Source organism: Oncorhynchus clarkii, chromosome 25 (genome assembly GCF_045791955.1).
Source record: "Oncorhynchus clarkii lewisi isolate Uvic-CL-2024 chromosome 25, UVic_Ocla_1.0, whole genome shotgun sequence".
Lineage (NCBI taxonomy): Eukaryota > Metazoa > Chordata > Actinopteri > Salmoniformes > Salmonidae > Oncorhynchus > Oncorhynchus clarkii.
The window spans coordinates 39,200,240-39,227,957 of NC_092171.1; the positions used below are offsets into that span (position 1 = coordinate 39,200,240).

Genomic DNA, 27,718 nt, shown 5'->3' on the forward strand with positions numbered 1-27,718 from the left:
CTTCTCTAGAATTTTCCAAGCTGTTTAAAGGCACAGTCAATTTAGTGTTTGTAAACTTCTGACCCACTGGAATTGTCATATAGGGAATTTCATAAGTGAAATAATCTGTCTATAAACAATTGTTGGAAAAATGACTTGTGTCATACACAAAGTAGATGTCCTAACCGACTTGCCAAAAACTATATTTTTGTTAACAAGAGATTTGTGGAGCGGTTGAAAAACAAGTTTTAATGACTCCATCCTAAGTGCATGTAAACCCCAGACTTCAACTGTACATTATGTCCAGAAAGTAGGATTGCAACTTGAAAGTAAGTGTATCTAATCAACTTCCCAGTCTCTTATCCACAGAGACGTTTTCAAAGACATCCCTAGTTAAACACACCTAACTCCTCAGTTATTTTTCAAGAACACTCATCCGTTTGTCCAAGAGCAGATACTGTATACCGGTGCTGCGGTCAGATAAGTGACAGTAAATATAGACGATGTTCTCATTCGGGAGTTGAATTAGCCCAAGTTGTTCCCAGGCACTGATCTAATGTCAATGTAGAGTTTCCGCTGACCTGAATTTGGGGAGTTTAAGCTGGTCCTAGATCTGTGCAAAATGTGCGTAAGTGCTGGATATGTAGCCTAGGGAGGGGTCGGGCAACGCACTAAAGGAGGGAGGGAAGAAGGAGAGAGAAGGGGAACTTGGGCAGGGGGAGCATAGTCATTCCAATCCTGCTGCGCTTGAAACTCCAGCTACCTTCTTTGCTTCGCAATAACTTTACTAAATTACTAAAAGCGTAAACCTTTTCTCGGAAACTGTAGCTTATTTGAACGTCGGGAAAAACAACAGCAGGCTCACAGATCCGCCTCGGAGTGTCTTGGCACATTTACAAGAATTATAGTGAATAGCAGCTGCTTTTGGACATCGTTGAAATCAATATAAGTGCTATCATTCAGAGGACTATAGTATCGATGTTGAGGTGAAGACAGGTTGGAGATACTGTCTCACATCCCGCTATAGCCTAACTATGGGTCGATAGTATGGACTTACCCGACTCTGGAGAGGGACAGTGCATCACGGCTGATCGGAATTTACTTCTCCGCTATTCGTGTGGAATAAAAGTTAATTAACAAACGGGAGGATTATTTACGAGTTTTCACTTAAAAGTTAGTTTTTGTTGTTTCGTGTGGAGGGATGGCGGGACCAGTTATGTTTCTTTTCCTGTGGGTGTTGACTTGGTTCGGGGAAATTCGGGGTGCTTCGTACCCGCAGCGGTATAATCTCTACTCCGGACAGACCCAGGCGCTGCCACAGAACGGCGTCCGGGCGGCAAGCAGACACAGGTATTAAACAAGCACTCACCTCACTCACTCTGATGTCAAACGGTATACCAAACAGCTGGGAGAAGCTGATGCATTGAATATGTCAAAGCTGATTACTCAGGGAAGGATCCCAACTTGGTGAAAGGAGCAGGCGTGGGTCTCATTTGGAGTGCAGGTGTAACACGATGAAGGAAATCAGTGTTAAAAAAAACAATAGTTTGTGTTTAAATGACCCCAAACCCTTATTTCTCTAAGAAACTGGGCTATTATATGTTTTACTGCTAAGGTGTTCCTTTCTTTTCTCTCCCATGTTGTCTACACTATAAACACCAAAGAGAGTCCGCTGGAGTAGTCTCTGTCCCTCTGTCTTTCTCTCTCAATTCAAGGGGCTTTATTGTCATGGGAGACATGTTTACATTGCCAATGCAAGTTACATTTATAATAAAACAAAAGTGAAAGAAACAATGAAAAATTAACAGTGAACATTACACTCTCAAAAGTTCCAAAAGACTAAAGACATTTCAAATGTCATATTATGTCTATATACATTGTTGTAATGATGTGCAAATAGTTAAAGTACAAAAGGGAAATTAAATAAATGTAAAAATAGGTTTTTATTTACAATGGTGTGTGTTCTTCACTGGTTGCCCTTTTCTTGTGGCAACAGGTCACAAATCTTGCTACTGTGATGTCACACTGGTATTTCACACTATATATATATATATATATATCTCTCATTTGGATTTGTTTTCAAATTCTTTGTGGGTCTGTGGAATCTAATGCAAATATGTCTCTCTATGGTCATACATTTGTCAGGAGGTTAGGACGTGCAGTTCAGTTTCCACCTAATTTTGTGTGCATTGTGCACATTGCCTGTCTTCTCTTGAGAGACAGATCTGTCTACGGCAGCCTTTCTCAATAGCAAGGCTTTGCTCACTGAGTCAGTACATAGTCAAAGTTCTCTTAATTTTGTGTCAGTCTCAGCTTGGCAACTGTGTTATTACCTACCCTTACCACCAGGGGATGGCCCGTCAGGAAGTCCAGGATCCAGTTGCAGAGGGAGGTGTTGAGTCCCAAGGTCCTTAGCTTAGTGATGATCTTTGAGGGCACTATGGTGTTGAGCTGTAGTCAATGAATAGCATTCTCACTTAGGTGTTCCTTTTGTCCAGGTGGGAAAGGGTAGTGTGGAGTTCATTAGAGATTGCATCATCTGTTGGGACGGTATGCAAATTGGAGTGGGTCTAGGGTTTCTGGGATAATGGTGGTGTTGTGAGCTATGACCAGCCTTTCAAAGCACTTCATGACTACAGACGTGAGTGCTATGGGTCAGTAGTCTTTTAGGAAGCTTACCTTGGTGTTCTTGGGTACATGGACTATAGTGGTATGCTTGAAAGTTGTTGGTATTACATACTTGGTCAGGGACAGGTTAAAAATGTCAGTGAAGACACTTGCCAGTTGGTCTGCACATGTTTGGAGCACACGTCCTGGTAATCCATCTGGCCCTGTGGCCTTGTGAATGTTGACCTGCTTAAAGGTCTTACTCACATCGGCTACGGAGAGCTTGCATGCTTCAGTGTTTGCCTCAAAGTGCGCATAGAAGTTAATTAGCTCGTCTGGTAGGCTCGTGTCACTGGGCTTCCAGTTTGCAAGCCCAGTGTTGTAGCATTCAATCTTAGTCCCTTATTGGGGCGGCAGGGTAGCCTAGTGGTTAGAGCGTTGGACTAGTAACCGGAAGGTTGCAAGTTCAAACCCCCGAGCTGACAAGGTACAAATCTTGTGAGGGAGAGCTTTGTAATCATCTCTGTGTGTGGAGTAAAGTTTTTTTTGTGGTTTTTTTTCCACCTCTGGTTGGACATCAAATCAAATCAAATCAAATGTATTTATATAGCCCTTCGTACATCAGCTGATATCTCAAAGTGCTGTACAGAAACCCAGCCTAAAACCCCAAACAGCAAGCAATGCAGGTGTAGAAGCACGGTGGCTAGGAAAAACTCCCTAGAAAGGCCAAAACCTAGGAAGAAACCTAGAAAGGAACCAGGCTATGTGGGGTGGCCAGTCCTCTTCTGGCTGTGCCGGGTGGAGATTATAACAAAACATGGTCAAGATGTTCAAATGTTCATAAATGACCAGCATGGTCGAATAATAATAAGGCAGAATAGTTGAAACTGGAGCAGCAGCACAGTCAGGTGGACTGGGGACAGCAAGGAGTGATCATGTCAGGTATTCCTGGGGCATGGTCCTATTTCTCCAAGCAGGACATGTAACCTGCTTGGAGAAATTGGGTAAAACGGATTAAAGTCCCCGGCCACTAGGAGCGCCGCCTCTGGATGAGCATTTTCCTGTTTGCTAATGGCCCTATACAGCTTGTTGAAGGCTATTCTCACTGAGTCTGTACATACTCAAAGTTTTCCTTAAGTTTGGGTCAGTCAGAGTGGTCAGGTATTCTGCCACGGTGTACTCTCTGTTTAGGGCCAAATAGCATTCTAGTTTAAGCTGTTTTTTGTGTGTTTTTTTTCCAACGTGTCTAGTAATTTTCTTTCTGTTCTCATGATCATGATCATCATCTCAATCTCTTCACTCAAAGACTCAATCATGGACACTCTTACTGACAGTTGTGGCTGCTTTGCGTGATGTGTTGTCTCTACCTTCTTGCCCTTTGTGCTGTTGTCTGTGCCCAATAATGTTTGTACCATGTTGTGTCGCTACCATGCTGTGTTGCTGCCTTGCTATGTTGTTGTCTTAGGTCTCTCTTTATGTAGTGGTGTGTTGTATCTCTTGTCGTGATGTGTTTTGTCCTATGTTTACATTTTTTTTTTTGTATTTAATTTAATAAAAATAAATACCTTGATTAGGGGACTCTTCTCCAGGTTCATCTCTCTGTAGGTGATGGCTTTGGTATGGACTGTCTGTGTGTCTGTCTGTCTGTCTGTCTGTCTAACTTGCAGAGAGTGAGACTAAATGTAACACAGATGAGCGGTCCTTCCCTCATCCAAATGTTCCATGAAAACAGCGTCTCCCCTCCCACTCACTGAGGGGGCTTACAGGAGCTCTAGGGAGGAATCATAGTGTCTAGTAACACCAGTGAATCACACACTCACGCACACAAAGACACTCTCACACACACACGCACGCACGCACGCACACACACACACACACACACACACACACACAAATACGTCCTCTCCTTTGCTGTCCCCACTCCCTCTCCTGCTCTCTTTATCCCTTTCTCTCTCCCTCTCTATCCCTTTCAATTCAATTCAAGGGCTTTATTGGCATGGGAAACATATGTTAACATTGCCAAAGCAAGTAAACTATATAATTAACAAAAGGGATGGAGAGGGAGAGCGAAAGGGGTCTCACTAGCACGCACACACACCCACGTACGCACCCACACACACACCCACGTACGCACCCACACACACACACACCCACGTACGCATCCACGCACACACACATCCACGCATGCACACACACACACCGACACACAGATATGTCTAGGTTATTGCCAGTTTAGTGTTGGGTGTGGTGAAGCGTAAGGACGAGAAGGGAGTTCCTCCCAGCCATGACGTACTGTAGGAGTTCCTCCCAGCCATGACGTACTGTAGGAGTTCCTCCCAGCCATGACGTACTGTAGGAGTTCCTCCCAGCCATGACGTACTGTAGGAGTTCCTCCCAGCCATGACGTACAGTAGGAGTTCCTCCCAGCCATGACGTACTGTAGGGGTTCCTCCTAGCCATGACGTACAGTAGGAGTTCCTCCCAGCCATGACGTACTGTAGGAGTTCCTCCCAGCCATGACGTACAGTAGGAGTTCCTCCCAGCCATGACGTACTGTAGGAGTTCCTCCCAGCCATGACGTACTGTAGGAGTTCCTCCCAGCCATGACGTACTTTAGGAGTTCCTCCCAGCCATGACGTACTGTAGGAGTTCCTCCCAGCCATGACGTACAGTAGGAGTTCCTCCCAGCCATGACGTACTGTAGGAGTTCCTCCCAGCCATGACGTACAGTAGGAGTTCCTCCCAGCCATGACGTACTGTAGGAGTTCCTCCCAGCCATGACGTACTGAATGAGTTCCTCCCAGCCATGAAGTACTTTAGGAGTTCCTCCCAGCCATGACGTACTGTAGGAGTTCCTCCCAGCCATGACGTACTGTAGGAGTTCCTCCCAGCCATGACGTACTGTAGGAGTTCCTCCCAGCCATGACGTACTGTAGGAGTTCCTCCCAGCCATGACGTACAGTAGGAGTTCCTCCCAGCCATGACGTACTGTAGGGGTTCCTCCTAGCCATGACGTACAGTAGGAGTTCCTCCCAGCCATGACGTACTGTAGGAGTTCCTCCCAGCCATGACGTACAGTAGGAGTTCCTCCCAGCCATGACGTACTGTAGGAGTTCCTCCCAGCCATGACGTACTGTAGGAGTTCCTCCCAGCCATGACGTACTTTAGGAGTTCCTCCCAGCCATGACGTACTGTAGGAGTTCCTCCCAGCCATGACGTACAGTAGGAGTTCCTCCCAGCCATGACGTACTGTAGGAGTTCCTCCCAGCCATGACGTACAGTAGGAGTTCCTCCCAGCCATGACGTACTGTAGGAGTTCCTCCCAGCCATGACGTACTGAATGAGTTCCTCCCAGCCATGAAGTACTTTAGGAGTTCCTCCCAGCCATGACGTACTGTAGGAGTTCCTCCCAGCCATGACGTACTGTAGGAGTTCCTCCCAGCCATGACGTACTGTAGGAGTTCCTCCCAGCCATGACGTACAGTAGGAGTTCCTCCCAGCCATGACGTATTGTAGGAGTTCCTCCCATCCATGACGTACAGTAGGAGTTCCTCCCAGCCATGACGTACTGTAGGAGTTCCTCCCAGCCATGACGTACTGAATGAGTTCCTCCCAGCCATGAAGTACTTTAGGAGTTCCTCCCAGCCATGACGTACTGTAGGAGTTCCTCCCAGCCATGACGTACTGTAGGAGTTCCTCCCAGCCATGACGTACTGTAGGAGTTCCTCCCAGCCATGACGTACTGTAGGAGTTCCTCCCAGCCATGACGTACTGTAGGAGTTCCTCCCAGCCATGACGTACTGTAGGAGTTCCTCCCAGCCATGACGTACTGTAGGGGTTCCTCCCAGCCATGACGTACAGTAGGGGTTCCTCCCAGCCATGACGTACTGTAGGGGTTCCTCCCAGCCATGACGTACTGTAGGAGTTCCTCCCAGCCATGACGTACTGTAGGAGTTCCTCCCAACCATGACGTACTGTAGGAGTTCCTCCCAGCCATGACGTACAGTAGGAGTTCCTCCCAGCCATGACGTACTGTAGGAGTTCCTCCCAGCCATGACGTACTGTAGGAGTTCCTCCCAGCCATGACGTACTGTAGGAGTTCCTCCCAGCCATGACGTACTGTAGGAGTTCCTCCCAGCCATGACGTACTGTAGGAGTTCCTCCCAGCCATGACGTACTGTAGGAGTTCCTCCCAGCCATGACGTACTGTAGGAGTTCATCCCAGCCATGACGTACTGTAGGAGTTCCTCCCAGCCATGACGTACTGTAGGGGTTCCTCCCAGCCATGACGTACTGTAGGAGTTCCTCCCAGCCATGACGTACAGTAGGAGTTCCTCCCAGCCATGACGTACTGTAGGAGTTCCTCCCAGCCATGACGTACTGTAGGAGTTCCCCCGTCATCAGTAGGAGTTCCTCCCAGCCATGACGTACAGTAGGAGTTCCTCCCAGCCATGACGTACTGTAGGAGTTCCTCCCAGCCATGACGTACTGTAGGAGTTCCTCCCAGCCATGACGTACTGTAGGAGTTCCTCCCAGCCATGACGTACTGTAGGAGTTCCTCCCAGCCATGACGTACTGTAGGAGTTCCTCCCAGCCATGACGTACTGTAGGAGTTCCTCCCAGCCATGACGTACTGTAGGAGTTCCTCCCAGCCATGACGTACTGTAGGAGTTCCTCCCAGCCATGACGTACTGTAGGAGTTCATCCCAGCCATGACGTACTGTAGGAGTTCCTCCCAGCCATGACGTACTGTAGGGGTTCCTCCCAGCCATGACGTACTGTAGGGGTTCCTCCCAGCCATGACGTACAGTAGGAGTTCCTCCCAGCCATGACGTACTGTAGGAGTTCCTCCCAGCCATGACGTACTGTAGGAGTTCCCCCGTCATCAGTAGGAGTTCCTCCCAGCCATGACGTACAGTAGGAGTTCCTCCCAGCCATGACGTACTGTAGGAGTTCCTCCCAGCCATGACGTACTGTAGGAGTTCCTCCCAGCCATGACGTACTGTAGGAGTTCCTCCCAGCCATGACGTACTGTAGGAGTTCCTCCCAGCCATGACGTACTGTAGGAGTTCCTCCCAGCCATGACGTACTGTAGGAGTTCATCCCAGCCATGACGTACTGTAGGAGTTCCTCCCAGCCATGACGTACTGTAGGGGTTCCTCCCAGCCATGACGTACTGTAGGGGTTCCTCCCAGCCATGACGTACAGTAGGAGTTCCTCCCAGCCATGACGTACTGTAGGAGTTCCTCCCAGCCATGACGTACTGTAGGAGTTCCCCCGTCATCAGTAGGAGTTCCTCCCAGCCATGACGTACAGTAGGAGTTCCTCCCAGCCATGACGTACTGTAGGAGTTCCTCCCAGCCATGACGTACTGTAGGAGTTCCTCCCAGCCATGACGTACTGTAGGAGTTCCTCCCAGCCATGACGTACTGTAGGAGTTCCTCCCAGCCATGACGTACAGTAGGAGTTCCCCCGTCATCAGTAGGAGTTCCTCCCAGCCATGACGTACTGTAGGAGTTCCTCCCAGCCATGACGTACTGTAGGAATTCCTCCCAGCCATGACGTACTGTAGGAGTTCCTCCCAGGCATGACGTACTGTAGGAGTTCCTCCCAGCCATGACGTACTGTAGGAGTTCCCCCGTCATCAGTAGGAGTTCCTCCCAGCCATGACGTACAGTAGGAGTTCCTCCCAGCCATGACGTACTGTAGGAGTTCCTCCCAGCCATGACGTACTGTAGGAGTTCCTCCCAGCCATGACGTACTGTAGGAGTTCCTCCCAGCCATGACGTACTGTAGGAGTTCATCCCAGCCATGACGTACTGTAGGAGTTCCTCCCAGCCATGACGTACTGTAGGGGTTCCTCCCAGCCATGACGTACTGTAGGGGTTCCTCCCAGCCATGACGTACAGTAGGAGTTCCTCCCAGCCATGACGTACTGTAGGAGTTCCTCCCAGCCATGACGTACTGTAGGAGTTCCCCCGTCATCAGTAGGAGTTCCTCCCAGCCATGACGTATAGTAGGAGTTCCTCCCAGCCATGACGTACTGTAGGAGTTCCTCCCAGCCATGACGTACTGTAGGAGTTCCTCCCAGCCATGACGTACTGTAGGAGTTCCTCCCAGCCATGACGTACTGTAGGAGTTCCTCCCAGCCATGACGTACAGTAGGAGTTCCCCCGTCATCAGTAGGAGTTCCTCCCAGCCATGACGTACTGTAGGAGTTCCTCCCAGCCATGACGTACTGTAGGAATTCCTCCCAGCCATGACGTACTGTAGGAGTTCCTCCCAGGCATGACGTACTGTAGGAGTTCCTCCCAGCCATGACGTACTGTAGGAGTTCCCCCGTCATCAGTAGGAGTTCCTCCCAGCCATGACGTACAGTAGGAGTTCCTCCCAGCCATGACGTACTGTAGGAGTTCCTCCCAGCCATGACGTACTGTAGGAGTTCCTCCCAGCCATGACGTACTGTAGGAGTTCCTCCCAGCCATGACGTACAGTAGGAGTTCCCCCGTCATCAGTAGGATTTCCTCCCAGCCATGACGTACTGTAGGAGTTCCTCCCAGCCATGACGTACTGTAGGAATTCCTCCCAGCCATGACGTACTGTAGGAGTTCCTCCCAGGCATGACGTACTGTAGGAGTTCCTCCCAGCCATGACGTACTGTAGGAGTTCCCCCGTCATCAGTAGGAGTTCCTCCCAGTCATGACGTACAGTAGGAGTTCCTCCCAGCCATGACGTACTGTAGGAGTTCCTCCCAGCCATGACGTACTGTAGGAGTTCCTCCCAGCCATGACGTACTGTAGGGGTTCCGACGTCATCAGTAGGGGTTCCCCCGTCATCAGTAGGGGTTCCCGTCATCTGTAGGGGTTCCCACGTCATCTGTAGGGGTTCCCCCGTCATCTGTAGGGTTTCCCCCGTCATCTGTAGGGGTTCCCCCGTCATCTGTAGGAGTTCCCCCCGTCATCAGTAGGAGTTCCCCCCGTCATCAGTAGGGGTTCCCCCGTCATCAGTAGGAGTTCCCCCCCGTCATCAGTAGGAGTTCCCCCCCCCCCCCGTCATCAGTAGGAGTTCCCCCCCCCCCCGTCATCAGTAGGGGTTCCCCCCGTCATCAGTAGGGGTTCGAGAGCTTCAAGCTCCTTGGCATCCACATCACTAAGGACTTAACATGGTCCACACACTATACACCAGCACCCCCCCCCCCCCCCCCCCCACAGGAGGCTGAAAATAATTAACATGGGTCCCCAGATCCTCATTAAGTTCTACAGCTGCACCATCGAGAGCATCTTGACTGGCTGCATCACCGCTTGGTATGGCAATTGCACCGCCCTTGAATGCAAAGCGCTATAAAGGGTGATGCAGACAGCCCAGTACATCACTGGGACTAAGCTCCCTGCCATCCAGGATCTCTATGTCAGGGAAGAGCCTGGAAAAAGACTCCAGCCACGCAAGCTATATACTGGTCACTCGGCTACTGTCCGGCAAAAGCTACTGAAGCATTGGCTCTCGGATCAACAGGCACCGAGACACTTCTACCCCCGAGCCAGACTTCTATATGGTCAATTAAATCCTCTTAAGGATCGGCCCTTTAAAAACAAAATTGCCTAAAATTACATACCCAAATCTAACTGCCTGTAGCTCAGGCCCTGAAGCCTGTATTTTCTTGATACCATTTGAAAGGAAACACTTTGAAGTTTATGGACATGTGAAAGGAATGTAGGAGAATATAACACAATAGATCTGGTAAAAGATAATACAAAGAAAAAAAACTGTTTTTTCAATTGTTTTTGTACCATCTTTGAAATGCAAGAGAGAGGTCATAATGTATTATTCGAGCCCAGGTGCAATTTAGATTTTGGCCACCAAATGGCAGAAGTGTATGTGCGAAGTTTTAGACTGATCCAACGAATGATTGCATTTCTGTTCAAAATGAATAGGCGACACTCTTAGATTTGTTTTTATCTGGATATAACCAAAAAGAGTTATATTGCTTGCTTCATATATGGCAGCCAAAAGGTTCTATATAGAACCTTTTTGTCAGGTTCTTTGATCAGAACCCCCAGGGGTTCGTCTTCACTGAACCAAAATTGGTTCCATATAGAACTCTTCAGGTCCGATTATAGAGTTCTATGTTGAACCAATTTTGGTTCTGTTATAGAACCTTTAGGGCTGCCATATATGAAGCAAGCATTTAACCCTGTTTGGTTCTATCCAGAACCTTTTTTTCTAAGAGTGTATCAGGAACTTAATAGAGGTATATAAATGGAAATATTTGGAAGTCAGTATTATTGTGTCCTCTATAATGATTTAGGCCTAGTGGTCTATGCTACTTGTTTATGGATTATTTTATTTCTTTAGGAATTTGATTTTAACCTCTTATCATGGAACCCAATGGTCCTTCAGATGAGGACATACAGTTGTAGTCGAAACGTTACATACACCTTAGCCAAGTACATTTAAACTCAGTTTTTCACAATTCCTGACATTTAATCCTAGTAAATAATCCCTGTTTTAGGTCAGTTAGGATCACCACTTTATTTTAAGAATGTGAAATGTCAGAATAATAGTAGAGAGAATGATTTATTTCAGCTTTTATTTCTTTCATCACATTCCCAGTGCGTCAGAAGTTTACATGCACTCAATTAGTATTTGGTAGCATTGCCTTTAAATTGTTTAACTTGGGTCAAACGCTACAGGAACCCTTCAACAAGCTTTCCACAACAAGTTGGGTTAATCTTGGCCCGTTCCTACTGACAGAGCTGGTGTAACTGTATCAGGTTTGTAGGCCTCCTTGCTCACACGCTTTTTCAGTTCTGCCCACACATTTTCTATAGGAATAGTGACCGGGTGGCCACTTTTACAATAATATAAAATGAATAATAGTAATAATAATCGCCATTTAGCAGATGCTTTCATCCAAAGCAACTTACTGTCATGCGTGCATATACATTTTACAAAAGGGTGGTCCCAATAATCAAGCCAAAAACTCTGGGGGGAACCCCTACAGACGATGGGGGAACCCCTACAGACGATGGGGGAACCGCTACAGACGATGGGGGAACTCCCTACAGACGACGAGGGAGCTCCTACAGTACGTCATGGCTGGAAGGAACCCCTGCAGACGACGGGGGAACCCCTACAGACGACGGGGGAACTCCTACAGACGACGGGGGAACCCCTACAGACGACGGTGGAACTCCTACAGACGGTGGAACTCCTACAGACGACGGGGGAACCCCTACAGACGACGGTGGAACTCCTACAGACGGGGGAGCTCCTACAGACGACGGTGGAACTCCTACAGACGACGGTGGAACCCCTGCAGACGACGGGGGAACCCCTACAGACGACGGGGGAACCCCTACAGACGACGGTGGAACTCCTACAGACGACGGTGGAACTCCTACAGACGACGGTGGAACCCCTACAGACGGAGGAACCCCTACAGACGGTGGAACTCCTACAGACAACAGAGGAACTACTACAGACTTTTTAAGGAGATTTATTTATCCCGCTGTGCTACATGTTGTTTTTCTGTCTTCTGAATGACTGACTAGTCGATGGGGTTTGACACGTGATGCATGCATCAAATATGTATTTTAAAGGAAAGCCAGAAACCATAATCACATTTATCAAAGAATGCAGCACTCGCATGGAATGGGGATTTTTATACTCGGGGCCTCTGAAAGAAGAACTTCTCAATGCCCTCTGCTCAACTCTCATGCTCTGCTCTGCCAAAATATTTTTGCTATCAAAACAGCTTTCTTCTCAACTGTGTGCATTCATCTCTTGATAATGATGAAGTTAAAGTCTTGTAACTCTCACAGAAGGTTTTATTTTCCGTCCACTTTACAAACTGTAAATGAACACTTAACATTTCCCAAGAACTGAAGTGTTTTTCCAAAAATATCAATCAATGCACTAAGATTACGTACTTTGAAGAAATAACAAAATAATTAATTGAAAATGCTGTGAACTGGGATTAGGTATGAACAACACCAGTCCAGATCCTACCCTGCTGCTGACAGGGTTCTAAATGTTACGAATGGTCAGACACAGTGGCTTGAGGGCATGGTTACTAATGGTCAGACACAGTGAGCCGAGGGCCTGGTTACTAATGGTCACACACAGTGAGCCGAGGGCATGCCTGGTCCAGAGCTTTATACGGGGTTGCCAGTCGTGGTGGGATACAGGTCAGAGGTCAAGGGACAAGGGTCTAAACACCCCTGTGTCCTGTAAAATGATGACCTTCACTTGGACCCAGTACTTGGAGGACAGGATCAGCTAACCCTTCCCTAATACTAACCTTAACCACTAGTGGGAGAAAGACAAACCTTAACCACTAGGGCTAGAAAGACTAACCTTAACCACTAGGGCTAGAAAGACTAACCTTAACCACCAGTGGGAGAGACTAACCTTAACCACTAGTGGAAGAAATACTAACCTGACTATAGAAGTGCGTCTAGGTTCATTTGGTTTGGAGCAAAGGGTGCCTACCACCGTGAAGGTTGTAGTGTCTGCTGGTTTTCATCTTTTATTTCTAATCTGAAACTGATTAGCGAATACCTGGACAACATGTTGAGTCTCAAGTAGATCAATAACATTCTCTGGAGACAGGGTTACCAAACAAGACTGTGACTCATGAGGGCTGAAGTTGGCCACCCCTGATTTACCAACATAATACCAACCGTATTGAGACCTGGCAAAATAAATGGGTGTGAAAAGGCAAGAGGTCACCAAAAACAACAATTTAGACAGTTATTGGACTTATTTGATCTTAGGCCAAGATAAACATAACAATGTCTTTGTTTGGGTTGTGTGTTCTTATAGGAGTTGGCAAAAGGTTTATCTCCCCCCTGGCCGTTGTCTAATGTCAGATGGAGTCACACCTACACAACACTCATCCTTCAATCTATCTGTTTTGTCGGATGTGGAATAACATTTTAATATTCCAGAGCATCCACCGTTCAAAAATGAAAACATAGTTCTGTACTTTTTATATCCCTGCGCTGTCGCATGACTCTGCTTGAAAAAGGCAGAATAACTAGCTAAATTGTTACAAACATTGTGACAGGGATTTAATTGTTTTTAATTGTGAGAAAATACAAACAAAGGTGGTGGCTTTCTCTGCAAAAATGATGTGCAAGGATGTCGGTTGCTACTGCCAGCTTACTGTTGTAGCTATCTTACTGACATAGCTAGCTCTACCTTTACTAATCATTCCGTAGATCAGCATGTTTCTCCACGATCGCTAAACTTACTTTGTATCATTGTGTCAGCTGATCAGTCAGCTGACTTGGGAGGCTACTGTAATGACTCTGGCAGAACAGCTGCTTCATTAAAACTCATAATAATGTAAGCAACAACTACAGTTGCTTCCTAGCTAGCTTTTGTGTTGGAAACCATCAACATTATGTGTGTGCAGCACTAAGTAGGTGGCTGATTGGTTAGCAGCATCATTTCAGTGACTAGCTCAGAAGCAAGCTAATGTTTTTATGCTAGCATTCGTGTCCATTGTCAAACTTCAGAAACACCGCTCATTGAAGCACACACTCCTTAGCGAAATGTGAGGTGGTGCTACAAAGACTTCTCAAACCAAAACACATCAACATTACGTAAAGATGTATTGTTTTAACGTTGATTTAATTCAGCCTGTTTTGAGAATGAAATGGGGTTCATTAGGCGACGGCACCTAGATAATATTTTCAAACGTTAGACAGCACAATGTAGCCAAATTACTTTCAAAGCTATCCCATTACTCTTTTGTGAGATCATTGCAGGGGGAATCGACACGTTGTCTGACATAAGACAATGACCCCCCAGCTAGACTTACACCATCTAAGCTGCTTCGCTAACACCTTTCAACACTGGCACTGATGAATGGTTCAATACGTCAGTGTCTCTCAGGCTTCTCATGCCCCTTCTGTCTCGGGTTCTCCGAGTTCTCTTCGGAATGTTTTGCTCTGTCATGGAAGAGGCCTGTGTAATTCTGGTCAGTCTCATTCCAGATGATGTGGTTGTTGGACAGCTCAGTTTCCCTGTGTGTGTTTGTGTGTATTTCCCTCAGTAGACCACAGACTAAGCCATTATCTCTCTCTCTCTCTCTCTCTCTCTCTCTCTTGCAGTGCATGCTGGGAGTTTGAGTGAGTGACTTGATTATTTTCTTTCAATTTTATTTTCTATGGTGGAGGGTTAATACACTTTGTTTTAGCTGTATCCACAGGTTTTTTTTTTCAAAGTTAGGGTGGAAGAGGACAGAGTAAGTTTCCTGGGGTTTGGAAGGTGTGGTGTGTGCGATGGCTTCTCAGCCTAGCGCGAAGGAGAAGCTGTCGATACGACATGGATTCAGGTGTGTTCCTGAGAATGGAGTTGAGGAGGTAGGAGCTGAATTTATATATTCTGCTTCTAGAATGAACAAAGCTGTGGTTGTGTTTATGAAAAGAGCAAATTTGTTTGGTAGGCTAATTGCTAGTGGAATATTTGTAAGGAGTGTGTTGGTGCCAATTTCACCTCTCTCTATCCCTTCGACCATGGTGGTAGTCACAAATTTGCCTCAGTTTATTACGGATGATCAAATCAGGAAAGAGCCGAGTTGTTTTGGTAAGTTTGCTAGCGGTTTTCGTGTACTGTCAGCAGGCTTTCAGGCAGATGCCGTTAATCCTGTTGTTTCGTTCCGGAGGCAAGTGTTTGTTTCTGAATAACAATGAGCAACAGCTAAATGTGCATTTTAAAGTGAGGCATGGGGAGGGGCTCTATGCCGGGTTTGCCAGCACAAATAGTCTACGATGTTTTGCGTGTGGGATTTGGGGCATAAGAGTTTTGCACGTCCACAAAGGCCGTAGACAACGTGAGGGCACAAGCACCAGTGGGGGTAATCGAAGTCTACGTGCATGGGGCAATGAGATGCAGAGGCTGGGCCTAGTCATGCCAGGGATGGTGGTGTAGTTGAGGCTGGGCCTAGTCAGGTTATGGAGGGTGGTGTAGATGAGGCTGGGTCTAGTCATGCTATGGATGGTGGTGTAGATGAGGCTGGGCCTAGTCATGCTATGGATGGTGGTGTAGATGAGGCTGGGTCTAGTCAGTTTATGCTAGTGGATGAGGAGAGTATAGTGGGGAAGTGTAAGAGACTGAAGGGGAGGAGGAGGGTGTCAAGCAGAAATGGAAAAAGGGGGAGAAGAAAGGAGGTGGGAGGGGAGAGGCTGGGGTGGGCAAAGGCACCATGGAACCTTTGCCTGGTGCTGGGGGGGGGGTGGCCTGACCAGAGTGGAAGGGCAGGTGGTCAAGATGGGAGATAGAGATGAGGAGGAAAGGGAGTCTGAGGAAGAGGATGATGAGGGTTTTTTTTCAGACTCCTCTTCATTGAGTCCGGAGCTGACAGCCAGTCAAGCAGAGGGGTCAAAGTACACGTTCAGGGAACTGACAAGGTTCTTGAATGACACCAAGGGGAAAATGTTTTATCTTGAGGGCTTTATTTCTGATCTGAGAAAGTTTGTAAGACTAGTACAACATGCTATAAAAAATGAGGGGCATGGTGTCCTCACCCAGGAAATGGTTTAGTTTGAGGAAGTGGGTCACAACAGTGCTTAAGGGTCGATCTCTAGACACTGTTTAGATGTATAGTTTATTTCTGGCACTGGGGCTTTTTGAGCTTTGCTATTGGTCTCTTCCTTTGCTGGCTTTTCTCCCACTTCTTATGGAGACTCTTCGGGTAGGCTCGCTCAATATAAATGGCGCCAGAGATGCGGGAAAGAGGAGTGAGTTGGGTGAATATGTAAAACAAAAATGTACAGGTGTTGTTTCTGCAGGAGACGCATAGTGATGTGGTGAATTAAGTCGATTGGGGGCTCTGGTGGAAAGGGGCAATTGTTTTGAGCCATGGGACACATTTTAGGTCAAGGGTGGTTGTCCTTTTTGTACTGGGTCTGTCTGTAAAAATGTGTTCCTCAAAGGAGGTGTGAAGGAGTAGGCTGCTTGCAGAAATTAACAACATGGGCTTTATCTTTTAGAAATGTGTGTGCACCTAACACAGGGAGAGAGAGGGGGGGTTATATTTGGGTGTCTTAGACAGGAACTTTCACAGGTAGCGCCTGAGGAGACGCTGGTGGTCGGCAGGAACTGGAACTGTACAATGGATTTTTACGAAAGACAGAAATGGGGAAGAGCCTCATTCAGTGTCAGTGGGAGTGTTAAGGGACATCATTAATCAGTTCGACCTAGTGACTGTTTGGAGAACTAAAGATACCAACACAATACAGTATACATGGGTGAAGGTTTTTGGGCTAGGGTGAGTGCAGCCCGACTTGATAGTTTTTGCATGTCCAGGAATCGGAGCGATAGGCTGTTGGGCGCTACCGTTCTCCTGGTGAAGTTTTCGGATCACAACAACCATGACTCGGCTATCTATTTCACCAGGGCCCCGGCAGGCATCCTATTGTAATTTTAATGTGAAATTACAAGATGCCACTTTTTGCTCAGGTTTCCAGACCTTTTGGGAAAGGTGGTGGCAGGGAAGAGAGGAGTATGAGTCTCTGAGTCAATGGTGGGATGTGGGAAAAGTCCAAATCCGGCTTTTCTGTCAACAGTATACAGCTCTCTCATCCTCAGAGGCTAGTAGAATATTGGGGGATCTAGAGTGTAGTATTAGTGAGATGGAGGTAGAGATGGTGGGGCAAGGCAATGTAGGCCTCCAGGCTAATTTAGCTGAATTACATAGGGACCTGGGTAGTTTTTTCCAGGTTAAAGCAAATGGAGCACATGTAAGAGCTAGGTTCTCCATGCTCAGGGAGATGGACGCTCCCAGCTCTTTCTTCTTTGGTTTGGATAGACAGAGTGGGGAAGCCAAGGGTATGCAATGTCTACGGCTGTCTGATAGGCAGGTGACCTCTGTGGGAGAGATGCGGGAGCGGACTGTGGAGTTTTATACTGTGTTGTATAGGGCAGAAATGTGTGATCCTATGTGTGCTCAGGTCTTGTTCGCAGAACTCCCTAAGGTCTCTCTGGCACAGAGGGATGAAATGGACATTCCTCTGTTGTCCCATGAACTGGCAGAGGCCGTAACACAGATGTCCCCCAGTCGTGCACCGGGGGTCGATGGACTCCCAGTGGAGTTTTGAAAGATATTCTGGGGAATAATTGGACTGGACTTCTTTTGCATGTTGCGTGAATGCGTTGGGGTAGGAGTTGCCAATGAGTTGCCGTCGGGTGGCTCTGACTCTCCTGCCCAAAAAAGGGGACTTTTGTGAACTTAAGAACTGGAGGCCTGTGGCATTTCTCTGTGCGGACTACAAGATATTTGCCAAGGTCCTCTCTAACAGACTGAAGTCCCATCTGGACTCGATACTACATAATGACCAAACATATTGTGTTCCAGGATGCTCAATCACGGACAACTTGTTATTAATCAGGGACATGTTGGACTTGTCGAGAGGTTCTAATGTGAACTTTGGACTGGTCTCTTTAGATCAAGAGAAGGTGTTTGATAGAGTGGACCATGAGTATCTGTTTAATGTGATGTTTGGGAAGAGTTTTTTTTTTTACCTGTGTGAAGCTGTTGTATGCTGGGGCGTCATGTATGGTCAAGGTGGGAGGGGGGCTCAGTAAGCCAGTCCGGGTGAGATCGGGCATTAGACAAGGATGCCCTCTATCGGGGCAGTTATATACACTAGCCATTGAGCCTTTTTTGGGCCTGTTACGCAGGAGACTGTAGGGAGTGTGCTGGACAGGCATGGGTGTGGTGACAGGCATTGCAATGTCAGCATATGCAGATGACATTTCTGTGATGGGCAGGATATGCAGGCAGTAGAGACCAGTCTGAAGGTGTATGAGGGAGCTTCGTAAACTAAGGTAAACTGGGGCAAGAGTAAAGCTCTGTTATGTGGGGCATCGGGGGATAGTACCCCTCTGCTTCCAGGGGGTTTGCAGTGGGGTTGTGAAGGGCTTAAAGTGTTGGGCGTGTCATATAGAGGGAGGGTGCTGATCATCAACAACCTGGTGGAATCTTCTCTGTGGCATAAACTGGCTGTCCTCAAACCCCCCTGCTCGCAGACCTGCAATGCAAGCTGGTGGACTTTTTCTGGCCGGGCCAATACTGGCTGAGGGCGGCAGTGTTGTAAATGACCGTTCACAAAGGAGGATAGGGCCTGGTGGAACTGGAGAGCAGGGTGGCTGCGTTCCGACTAAAGGCTGCACAGAACTGGTGTGTTGGGGGGCTGTCTGTATAAGTGGGGAAGATGTTTCAGGATATCTGGTGTGTTGGGGGGCTGTCTGTATAGCTGGGGAAGATGTTTCAGGAGATCTGGTGTGGTGGGGGGTTGTCTGTATAGCTGGGGAAGATGTTTCAGGAGATCTGGTGTGGTGGGGGGGTTGTCTGTATAGCTGGGGAAGATGTTTCAGGAGATCTGGTGTGTTGGGGGGTTGTCTGTATAGCTGGGGAAGATGTTTCAGGAGATCTGGTGTGTTGGGGGGCTGTCTGTATAGCTGGGGAAGATGTTTCAGGAGATCTGGTGTGGTGGGGGGGTTGTCTGTATAGCTGGGGAAGATGTTTCAGGAGATCTGGTGTGGTGGGGGGGTTGTCTGTATAGCTGGGGAAGATGTTTCAGGAGATCTGGTGTGGTGGGGGGTTGTCTGTATAGCTGGGGGAGATGTTTCAGGAGATCTGGTGTGGTGGGGGGGTTGTCTGTATAGCTGGGGGAGATGTTTCAGGAGATCTGGTGTGTTGGGGGGGTTGTCTGTATAGCTGGGGAAGATGTTTCAGGAGATCTGGTGTGTTGGGGGGTTGTCTGTATAGCTGGGGAAGATGTTTCAGGAGATCTGGTGTGTTGGGGGGTTGTCTGTATAGCTGGGGAAGATGTTTCAGGAGATCTGGTGTGTTGGGGGGGGTTGTCTGTATAGCTGGGGAAGATGTTTCAGGATATCTGGTGTGTTGGGGGGCTGTCTGTATAGCCGGGGAAGATGTTTCAGGAGATCTGGTGTGGTGGGGGGGGGGGTTGTCTGTATAGCTGGGGAAGATGTTTCAGGAGATCTGGTGTGGTGGGGGGGGGTTGTCTGTATAGCTGGGGAAGATGTTTCAGGAGATCTGGTGTGGTGGGGGGGGTTGTCTGTATAGCTGGGGAAGATGTTTCAGGAGATCTGGTGTGGTGGGGGGGTTGTCTGTATAGCTGGGGAAGATGTTTCAGGAGATCTGGTGTGGTGGGGGGGTTGTCTGTATAGCTGGGGAAGATGTTTCAGGAGATCTGGTGTAGTGGGGGGTTTGTCTGTATAGCTGGGGAAGATGTTTCAGGAGATCTGGTGTGGTGGGGGGGGGGGGTTGTCTGTATAGCTGGGGAAGATGTTTCAGGAGATCTGGTGTGGTGGGGGGGGGGGGGGGTTGTCTGTATAGCTGGGGAAGATGTTTCAGGAGATCTGGTGTGGTGGGGGGGGGTTGTCTGTATAGCTGGGGAAGATGTTTCAGGATATCTGGTGTGGTGTGGTGGGGGGTTGTCTGTATAGCTGGGGAAGATGTTTCAGGATATCTGGTGTGGTGTGGTGGGGGTTGTCTTTATAGCTGGGGAAGATGTTTAAGGAGATCTGGTGTGTTGGGGGGCTGTCTGTATAGCTGGGGAAGATGTTTCAGGAGATCTGGTGTGGTGGGGGGGTTGTCTGTATAGCTGGGGAAGATGTTTCAGGAGATCTGGTGTGGTGGGGGGGTTGTCTGTATAGCTGGGGAAGATGTTTCAGGAGATCTGGTGTGTTGGGGGGTTGTCTGTATAGCTGGGGAAGATGTTTCAGGAGATCTGGTGTGTTGGGGGGCTGTCTGTATAGCTGGGGAAGATGTTTCAGGAGATCTGGTGTGGTGGGGGGTTGTCTGTATAGCTGGGGAAGATGTTTCAGGAGATCTGGTGTGGTGGGGGGGTTGTCTGTATAGCTGGGGGAGATATTTCAGGAGATCTGGTGTGTTGGGGGGTTGTCTGTATAGCTGGGGAAGATGTTTCAGGAGATCTGGTGTGGTGGGGGGGTTGTCTGTATAGCTGGGGAATATGTTTCAGGAGATCTGGTGTTGTGTGGGGGTTGTCTGTATAGCTGGGGAAGATGTTTCAGGAGATCTGGTGTGGTGGGGGGGTTGTCTGTATAGCTGGGGAAGATGTTTCAGGAGATCTGGCGTGGTGGGGGGGTTGTCTGTATAGCTGGGGAAGATGTTTCAGGAGATCTGGTGTGGTCGGGGGGTTGTCTGTATAGCTGGGGAAGATGTTTCAGGAGATCTGGTGTGTTGGGGGGTTGTCTGTATAGCTGGGGAAGATGTTTCAGGAGATCTGGTGTGTTGGGGGGTTGTCTGTATAGCTGGGGAAAATGTTTCAGGAGATCTGGTGTGGTGGGTTGTCTGTATAGTTTGGGAAGATGTTTCAGGAGATCTGGTGTGGTGGGGGGGGGGGTTGTCTGTATAGCTGGGGAAGATGTTTCAGGAGATCTGGTGTGGTGGGGGGGTTGTCTGTATAGCTGGGGAAGATGTTTCAGGAGATCTGGTGTGGTGGGGGGGTTGTCTGTATAGCTGGGGAAGATGTTTCAGGAGATCTGGTGTTGTGGGGGGTTGTCTGTATAGCTGGGGAAGATGTTTCAGGAGATCTGGTGTGGTGGGGGGCTTGTCTGTATAGCTGGGGAAGATGTTTCAAGAGATCTGGTGTGTTGGGGGGTTGTCTGTATAGCTGGGGAAGATGTTTCAGGTGATCTGGTGTGGTGGGGGGGTTGTCTGTATAGCTGGGGAAGATGTTTCAGGAGATCTGGTGTGGTGGGGGGGTTGTCTGTATAGCTGGGGGAGATATTTCAGGAGATCTGGTGTGTTTGGGGGTTGTCTGTATAGCTGGGGAAGTTATTTCAGGAGATCTGGTGTGTTGGGGTGCTGTCTGTATAGCTGGGGAAGATGTTTCAGGAGATCTGGTGTGGTGGGGGGGTTGTCTGTATAGCTGGGGAATATGTTTCAGGAGATCTGGTGTTGTGTGGGGGTTGTCTGTATAGCTGGGGAAGATGTTTCAGGAGATCTGGTGTGGTGGGGGGGTTGTCTGTATAGCTGGGGAAGATGTTTCAGGAGATCTGGCGTGGTGGGGGGGTTGTCTGTATAGCTGGGGAAGATGTTTCAGGAGATCTGGTGTGGTCGGGGGGTTGTCTGTATAGCTGGGGAAGATGTTTCAGGAGATCTGGTGTGTTGGGGGGTTGTCTGTATAGCTGGGGAAGATGTTTCAGGAGATCTGGTGTGTTGGGGGGTTGTCTGTATAGCTGGGGAAAATGTTTCAGGAGATCTGGTGTGGTGGGGGGGGGGTTGTCTGTATAGTTTGGGAAGATGTTTCAGGAGATCTGGTGTGGTGGGGGGGGGGTTGTCTGTATAGCTGGGGAAGATGTTTCAGGAGATCTGGTGTGGTGGGGGGGTTGTCTGTATAGCTGGGGAAGATGTTTCAGGAGATCTGGTGTGGTGGGGGGGTTGTCTGTATAGCTGGGGAAGATGTTTCAGGAGATCTGGTGTGGTGGGGGGTTGTCTGTATAGCTGGGGAAGATGTTTCAGGAGATCTGGTGTGGTGGGGGGCTTGTCTGTATAGCTGGGGAAGATGTTTCAAGAGATCTGGTGTGGTGGGGGGTTGTCTGTATAGCTGGGGAAGATGTTTCAGGAGATCTGGTGTGGTGGGGGGGTTGTCTGTATAGCTGGGGAAGATGTTTCAGGAGATCTGGTGTGGTGGGGGGGGTTGTCTGTATAGCTGGGGAAGATGTTTCAGGAGATCTGGTGTGGTGGGGGGTTGTCTGTATAGCTGGGGAAGATGTTTCAGGAGATCTGGTGTGGTGGGGGGGTTGTCTGTATAGCTGGGGAAGATGTTTCAGGAGATCTGGTGTGTTGGGGGGTTGTCTGTATAGCTGGGGAAGATGTTTCAGGAGATCTGGTTTGTTGGGGGGGGTTGTCTGTATAGCTGGGGAATATGTTTCAGGAGATCTGGTGTGTTGGGGGGTTGTCTGTATAGCTGGGGAAGATGTTTCAGGAGATCTGGTGTGTTGGGGTGCTGTCTGTATAGCTGGGGAAGATGTTTCAGGAGATCTGGTGTGGTGTGGGGGTTGTCTGTATAGCTGGGGAAGATGTTTCAGGAGATCTGGTGTGGTGGGGGGGTTGTCTGTATAGTTGGGGAAGATGTTTCAGGAGATCTGGTGTGGTGGGGGGGGGGGGTTGTCTGTATAGCTGGGGAAGATGTTTCAGGAGATCTGGTGTGGTGTGTTGGGGGGTTGTCTGTATAGCTGGGGAAGATGTTTCAGGATATCTGGTGTGGTGTGGTGGGGGGGTTGTCTGTATAGCTGGGGAAGATGTTTCAGGAGATCTGGTGTGGTGTGGTGGGGGGGTTGTCTGTATAGCTGGGGAAGATGTTTCAGGAGATCTGGTGTGGTGTGGTGGGGGGGTTGTCTGTATAGCTGGGGAAGATGTTTCAGGAGATCTGGTGTGGTGTGGTGTTGGGGTTGTCTGTATAGCTGGGGAAGATGTTTCAGGAGATCTGGTGTGGTAGGGGGGTTGTCTGTATAGCTGGGGAAGATGTTTCAGGAGATCTGGTGTGGTGGGGGGGTTGTCTGTATAGCTGGGGAAGATGTTTCAGGAGATCTGGTGTGGTGGGGGGTTGTCTGTATAGCTGGGGAAGATGTTTCAGGAGATCTGGTGTGGTGGGGGGGTTGTCTGTATAGCTGGGGAAGATGTTTCAGGAGATCTGGTGTGTTGGGGGGTTGTCTGTATAGCTGGGGAAGATGTTTCAGGAGATCTGGTGTGTTTGGGGGGTTGTCTGTATAGCTGGTGAATATGTTTTAGGAGATCTGGTGTGTTGGGGGGTTGTCTGTATAGCTGGGGAAGATGTTTCAGGAGATCTGGTGTGTTGGGGTGCTGTCTGTATAGCTGGGGAAGATGTTTCAGGAGATCTGGTGTGGTGGGGGGTTGTCTGTATATCTGGGGAAGATGTTTCAGGAGATCTGGTGTGGTGTGGGGGTTGTCTGTATAGCTGGGGAAGATGTTTCAGGAGATCTGGTGTGGTGGGGGGGTTGTCTGTATAGCTGGGGAAGATGTTTCAGGAGATCTGGTGTGGTGGGGGGGGGTTGTCTGTATAGTTGGGGAAGATGTTTCAGGAGATCTGGTGTGGTGGGGGGGGGGTGTCTGTATAGCTGGGGAAGATGTTTTAGGAGATCTGGTGTGGTGTGTTGGGGGGTTGTCTGTATAGCTGGGGAAGATGTTTCAGGATATCTGGTGTGGTGTGGTGGGGGGGTTGTCTGTATAGCTGGGGAAGATGTTTCAGGAGATCTGGTGTGGTGTGGTGGGGGGGTTGTCTGTATAGCTGGGGAAGATGTTTCAGGAGATGTGGTGTCGTGGGGGGGTTGTCTGTATAGCTGGGGAAGATGTTTCAGGAGATCTGGTGTGGTGTGGTGGGGGGGTTGTCTGTATAGCTGGTTGAAGATGTTTCAGGAGATCTGGTGTGGTGTGGTGGGGGGGTTGTCTGTATAGCTGGGGAAGATGTTTCAGGAGAACTGGTGTGTTGGGGGGTTGTCTGTATAGCTGGGGAAGATGTTTCAGGAGATCTGGTGTGGTGGGGGAGGGGGTTGTCTGTATAGCTGGGGATGATGTTTCAGGAGATCTGGTGTGGTGGGGGGGTTGTCTGTATAGCTGGGGAAGATGTTTCAGGATAGCTGGTGTGGTGTGGTGGGGGTTGTCTGTATAGCTGGGGAAGATGTTTCAGGAGATCTGGTGTGGTGGGGGGGTTGTCTGTATAGCTGGGGAAGATGTTTCAGGATATCTGGTGTGGTGTGGTGGGGGTTGTCTGTATAGCTGGGGAAGATGTTTCAGAAGATCTGGTGTGGTGGGGGGTTGTCTGTATAGCTGGGGAAGATGTTTCAGGAGATCTGGTGTGGTGGGGGGTTGTCTGTATAGCTGGGGAAGATGTTTCAGGATATCTGGTGTGGTGTGGTGGGGGGGTTGTCTGTATAGCTGGGGAAGATGTTTCAGGAGATCTGGTGTGGTGGGGGGTTGTCTGTATAGCTGGGGAAGATGTTTCAGGAGATCTGGTGTGGTGGGGGGTTGTCTGTATAGCTGGGGAAGATGTTTCAGGAGATCTGGTGTGTTGGGGAGGGGGGTTGTCTGTATAGCTGGGGAAGATGTTTCAGGAGATCTGGTGTGTTGGGGAGGGGGGTTGTCTGTATAGCTGGGGAAGATGTTTTGGATATACAGTTTTTGAAGTGGTGAGTTTTTTTTTGTGGTTATTGTGATGTTTGTGGTGTTTTGTATTGTGTGACGGAGGGAAAGGTGAGTATGGTACATGTATGGTACAGGGAAAGGTGAGTATGGTACATGTATGGTACTGGGAAAGGTGAGTATGGTACATGTATGCAGGACAGGATATATTTTGGTGTTTTATTTTAAGGGGGTAGTGAGGTTTTAATGAAATGAGAATGTTTCATTAAAGAAAGACAAAGTCTCACTCACTCACACACACACACTGACTGTCTTAATGTGCTGGACCCCAGGAAGAGTAGCTGCTGCTTTGGCAGGAACTAATGGGTATCCTTAATAAACACACAAACACAGCGGGAGAGGGAGCTCACTGTCTTTGTCAGTGTGTTTTGTATTGTGCTATCAGTCGTGTTTATGTACTGATTCCATGGTACAGGGTGTATGAGTTGATATATAAAACGACGCAAGAGTCAAGACTTTGTGCTTTTCAGCTAAAATTATTGTACGGAATTATTGTCACCAACAAAATGTTGAATATTGGGGCATACAGTCATCGCAGCTCTGCAGATTTTGTTGTGAGGATACAGAATCAATACACCGTTTGTTTTGGTATTGCCCTCCGGTAGCTTGTTTCTGGTTTCAGGAATGGCTGAAAATGCATAACATACATCTAAAATTGACCCTCGAAATAACATTGTTGAAATACCAGGTCAGTCAATTACTAATACTCTTAGTAAAGGTATTTATCATCAACTCGCTGTCTGTGGATTCTATTCGAAAGGAAATAAATAAGTAATATTTGTGTTGCATTTTGTTAGTTTAGTGTGTATTCAGGCCCTGATGGCAGGGGTAGGAGCTTCCGAAAGACCCAAGGTTATTACAGTCCATCAGTGTTAGGGTACTGCTTATTGTGTTCCCACTATGTGTTGTATCCTCTTTATTATATAGCAGATTTTTTAGTGCATTTAGTATCGTTCAGTGACTTTTAGTGCATAGAAGAAGTTATTCTCAGTTAAGTATCCATATTGATAGCATTGTTTTCATGACTGTCTTCCTTCTCTCGCTCTCTCTCTCTCCCCCTATCACCTCACTCTGAGTTGTTTCCTCAGAGAGGAATTATTACACCCGCAAGGCACCAATGATGTATATAAAACATGCTGCTACCTCTCATCTCACACGGTGATAAGGCAGCAGGACAACGACTTCACATTCCTCTGTGGAGAACAGGCTTTGGTGGACCACCCAGGGAACTCTGACACATGCTTCACATGGGCTATTTAGGCATTTATCGCCACCGTATTGGGAAAGGTCTACCAAAATCGCTCTCTCAAATTCACTCCAAGTCTCTCTCAATCTCTCTGTCTTTAATATAATCTCCCTCTCTCTTGAATGTGGCAGTTATCTTGGTGCCATGCTGAAGACTTGGCTGCTACTCTAAAGTGGTTTCAGCTGTAATGATCGTTAGTGGGTCCAGCTGTAATGATAGTTAGTGGTTTCAGCTGTAGTGAAAGCTAGTGGTTTCAGCTGTAGTAATAGTTAGTGGTTTCAGCTGTAGTGATAGTTAGTGGGTCCAGCTGTAGTGATAGTTAGTGGGTCCAGCTGTAATGATAGTTAGTGGTTTCAGCTGTAGTGAAAGCTAGTGTTTTCAGCTGTAGTGATAGCTAGTGGTTTCAGCTGTAGTGATAGCTAGTGGTTTCAGCTGTAGTGATAGCTAGTGGTTTCAGCTGTAATGATAATTAGTGGTTCCAGCTGTAATGATAGTTAGTGGTTCAAGCTGTAGTGATAGTTAGTGGTTTAAGCTGTAGTGATAGTTAGTGGTTCAAGCTGTAGTGATAGTTAGTGGTTCCAGCTGTAATGAGAGTTAGTGGTTCAAGCTGTAGTGAGAGTTAGTGGTTTAAGCTGTAATGAGAGTTAGTGGTTCCAGCTGTACTGATAGTTAGTGGTTCCAGCTGTACTGATAGTTAGTGGTTCCAGCTGTAGTGATAGTTAGTGGTTCAAACTGTAGTGATAGTTAGTGGTTCAAGCTGTAGTGATAGTTAGTGGTTCAAGCTGTAATGAGAGTTAGTGGTTCCAGCTGTAATGATAGTTAGTGGTTCCAGCTGTAGTGAGAGTTAGTGGTTCCAACTGTAGTGGTAGTTAGTGGTTCAAGCATAGCCACGGGAAGTAGTGTGATAATTTGTATGCTTCCAATAAAAACAAAGACAATTATGTTCCATTATTGATAGAAAATGAGGTCGGGCAGAAAGAAAAACATGTTCCAATAATTATAAATGGGCCCTGTTCTGCATGGAGAGCATTCTGCTCTGTTTTATAAGCAGTGTGCTCATGATATGCTCTTACAGTGCCTTGCAAAAATATTCACTCCCCTTGGCGTGTTTCCTATTTTGTTACATTATAACCTGTATTTTAAATGGATTTTTGGATTTCATGTAATGGACAGACACAAAATAGTCCAAATTGGTGAAGTGAAATTAAAAAAAATAACTTTTTTCAAAAAAAGAAAAGGAAAAGTTGTGCGTGAGTATGTATTCATCCCCTTTGCTATGAAGCCCCTCCCCGTTGCTATGAAGCCCCTCCCCTTTACTATGAAGCCCCTCCCCTTTGCTATGAAGCCCCTCCCCTTTGCTATGAAGCCTCTCCCCTTTGCTATGAAGCCCCTAAAATAAAATCTGGTGCAACCAATTACCTTCAGAAGTCACATAATTAATTAAATAAACTCCACCTGTGAGCAAGTAATCTGTCAAATAATCTGTCACATTTTCTCAGTATATATACACCTGTTCTGAAAGGCCCCAGAGTCTGCAACACCACTAAGCACGGGGCACCACCAAGCAAGCGGCATCATGAAGACCAAGGAGCTCTCCAAATAGGTCAGGGGCAAAGTTGTGGAGCAGTACAGATCAGGGTTGGGTTGTAAAAAAATATCCAGAA

At 47.9% G+C, this 27,718-nt stretch overlaps 1 protein-coding gene across 1 annotated transcript in view; it reads left to right on the plus strand.

Moving 5' to 3' along the window:
* Nucleotides 1–704: 704 nt before the first annotated feature.
* LOC139383386 (EMILIN-1-A-like) overlaps nt 705–27,718 on the plus strand; it is an 86,938-nt gene continuing 59,924 nt past the window's right edge. Inside the window, exon 1 of the mRNA XM_071127911.1 lies at nt 705–1,329. Coding sequence (XP_070984012.1) covers nt 1,181–1,329 — 149 coding nt within the window. The 5' untranslated portion in view covers nt 705–1,180. The remainder of the gene's footprint in view (nt 1,330–27,718) is intronic.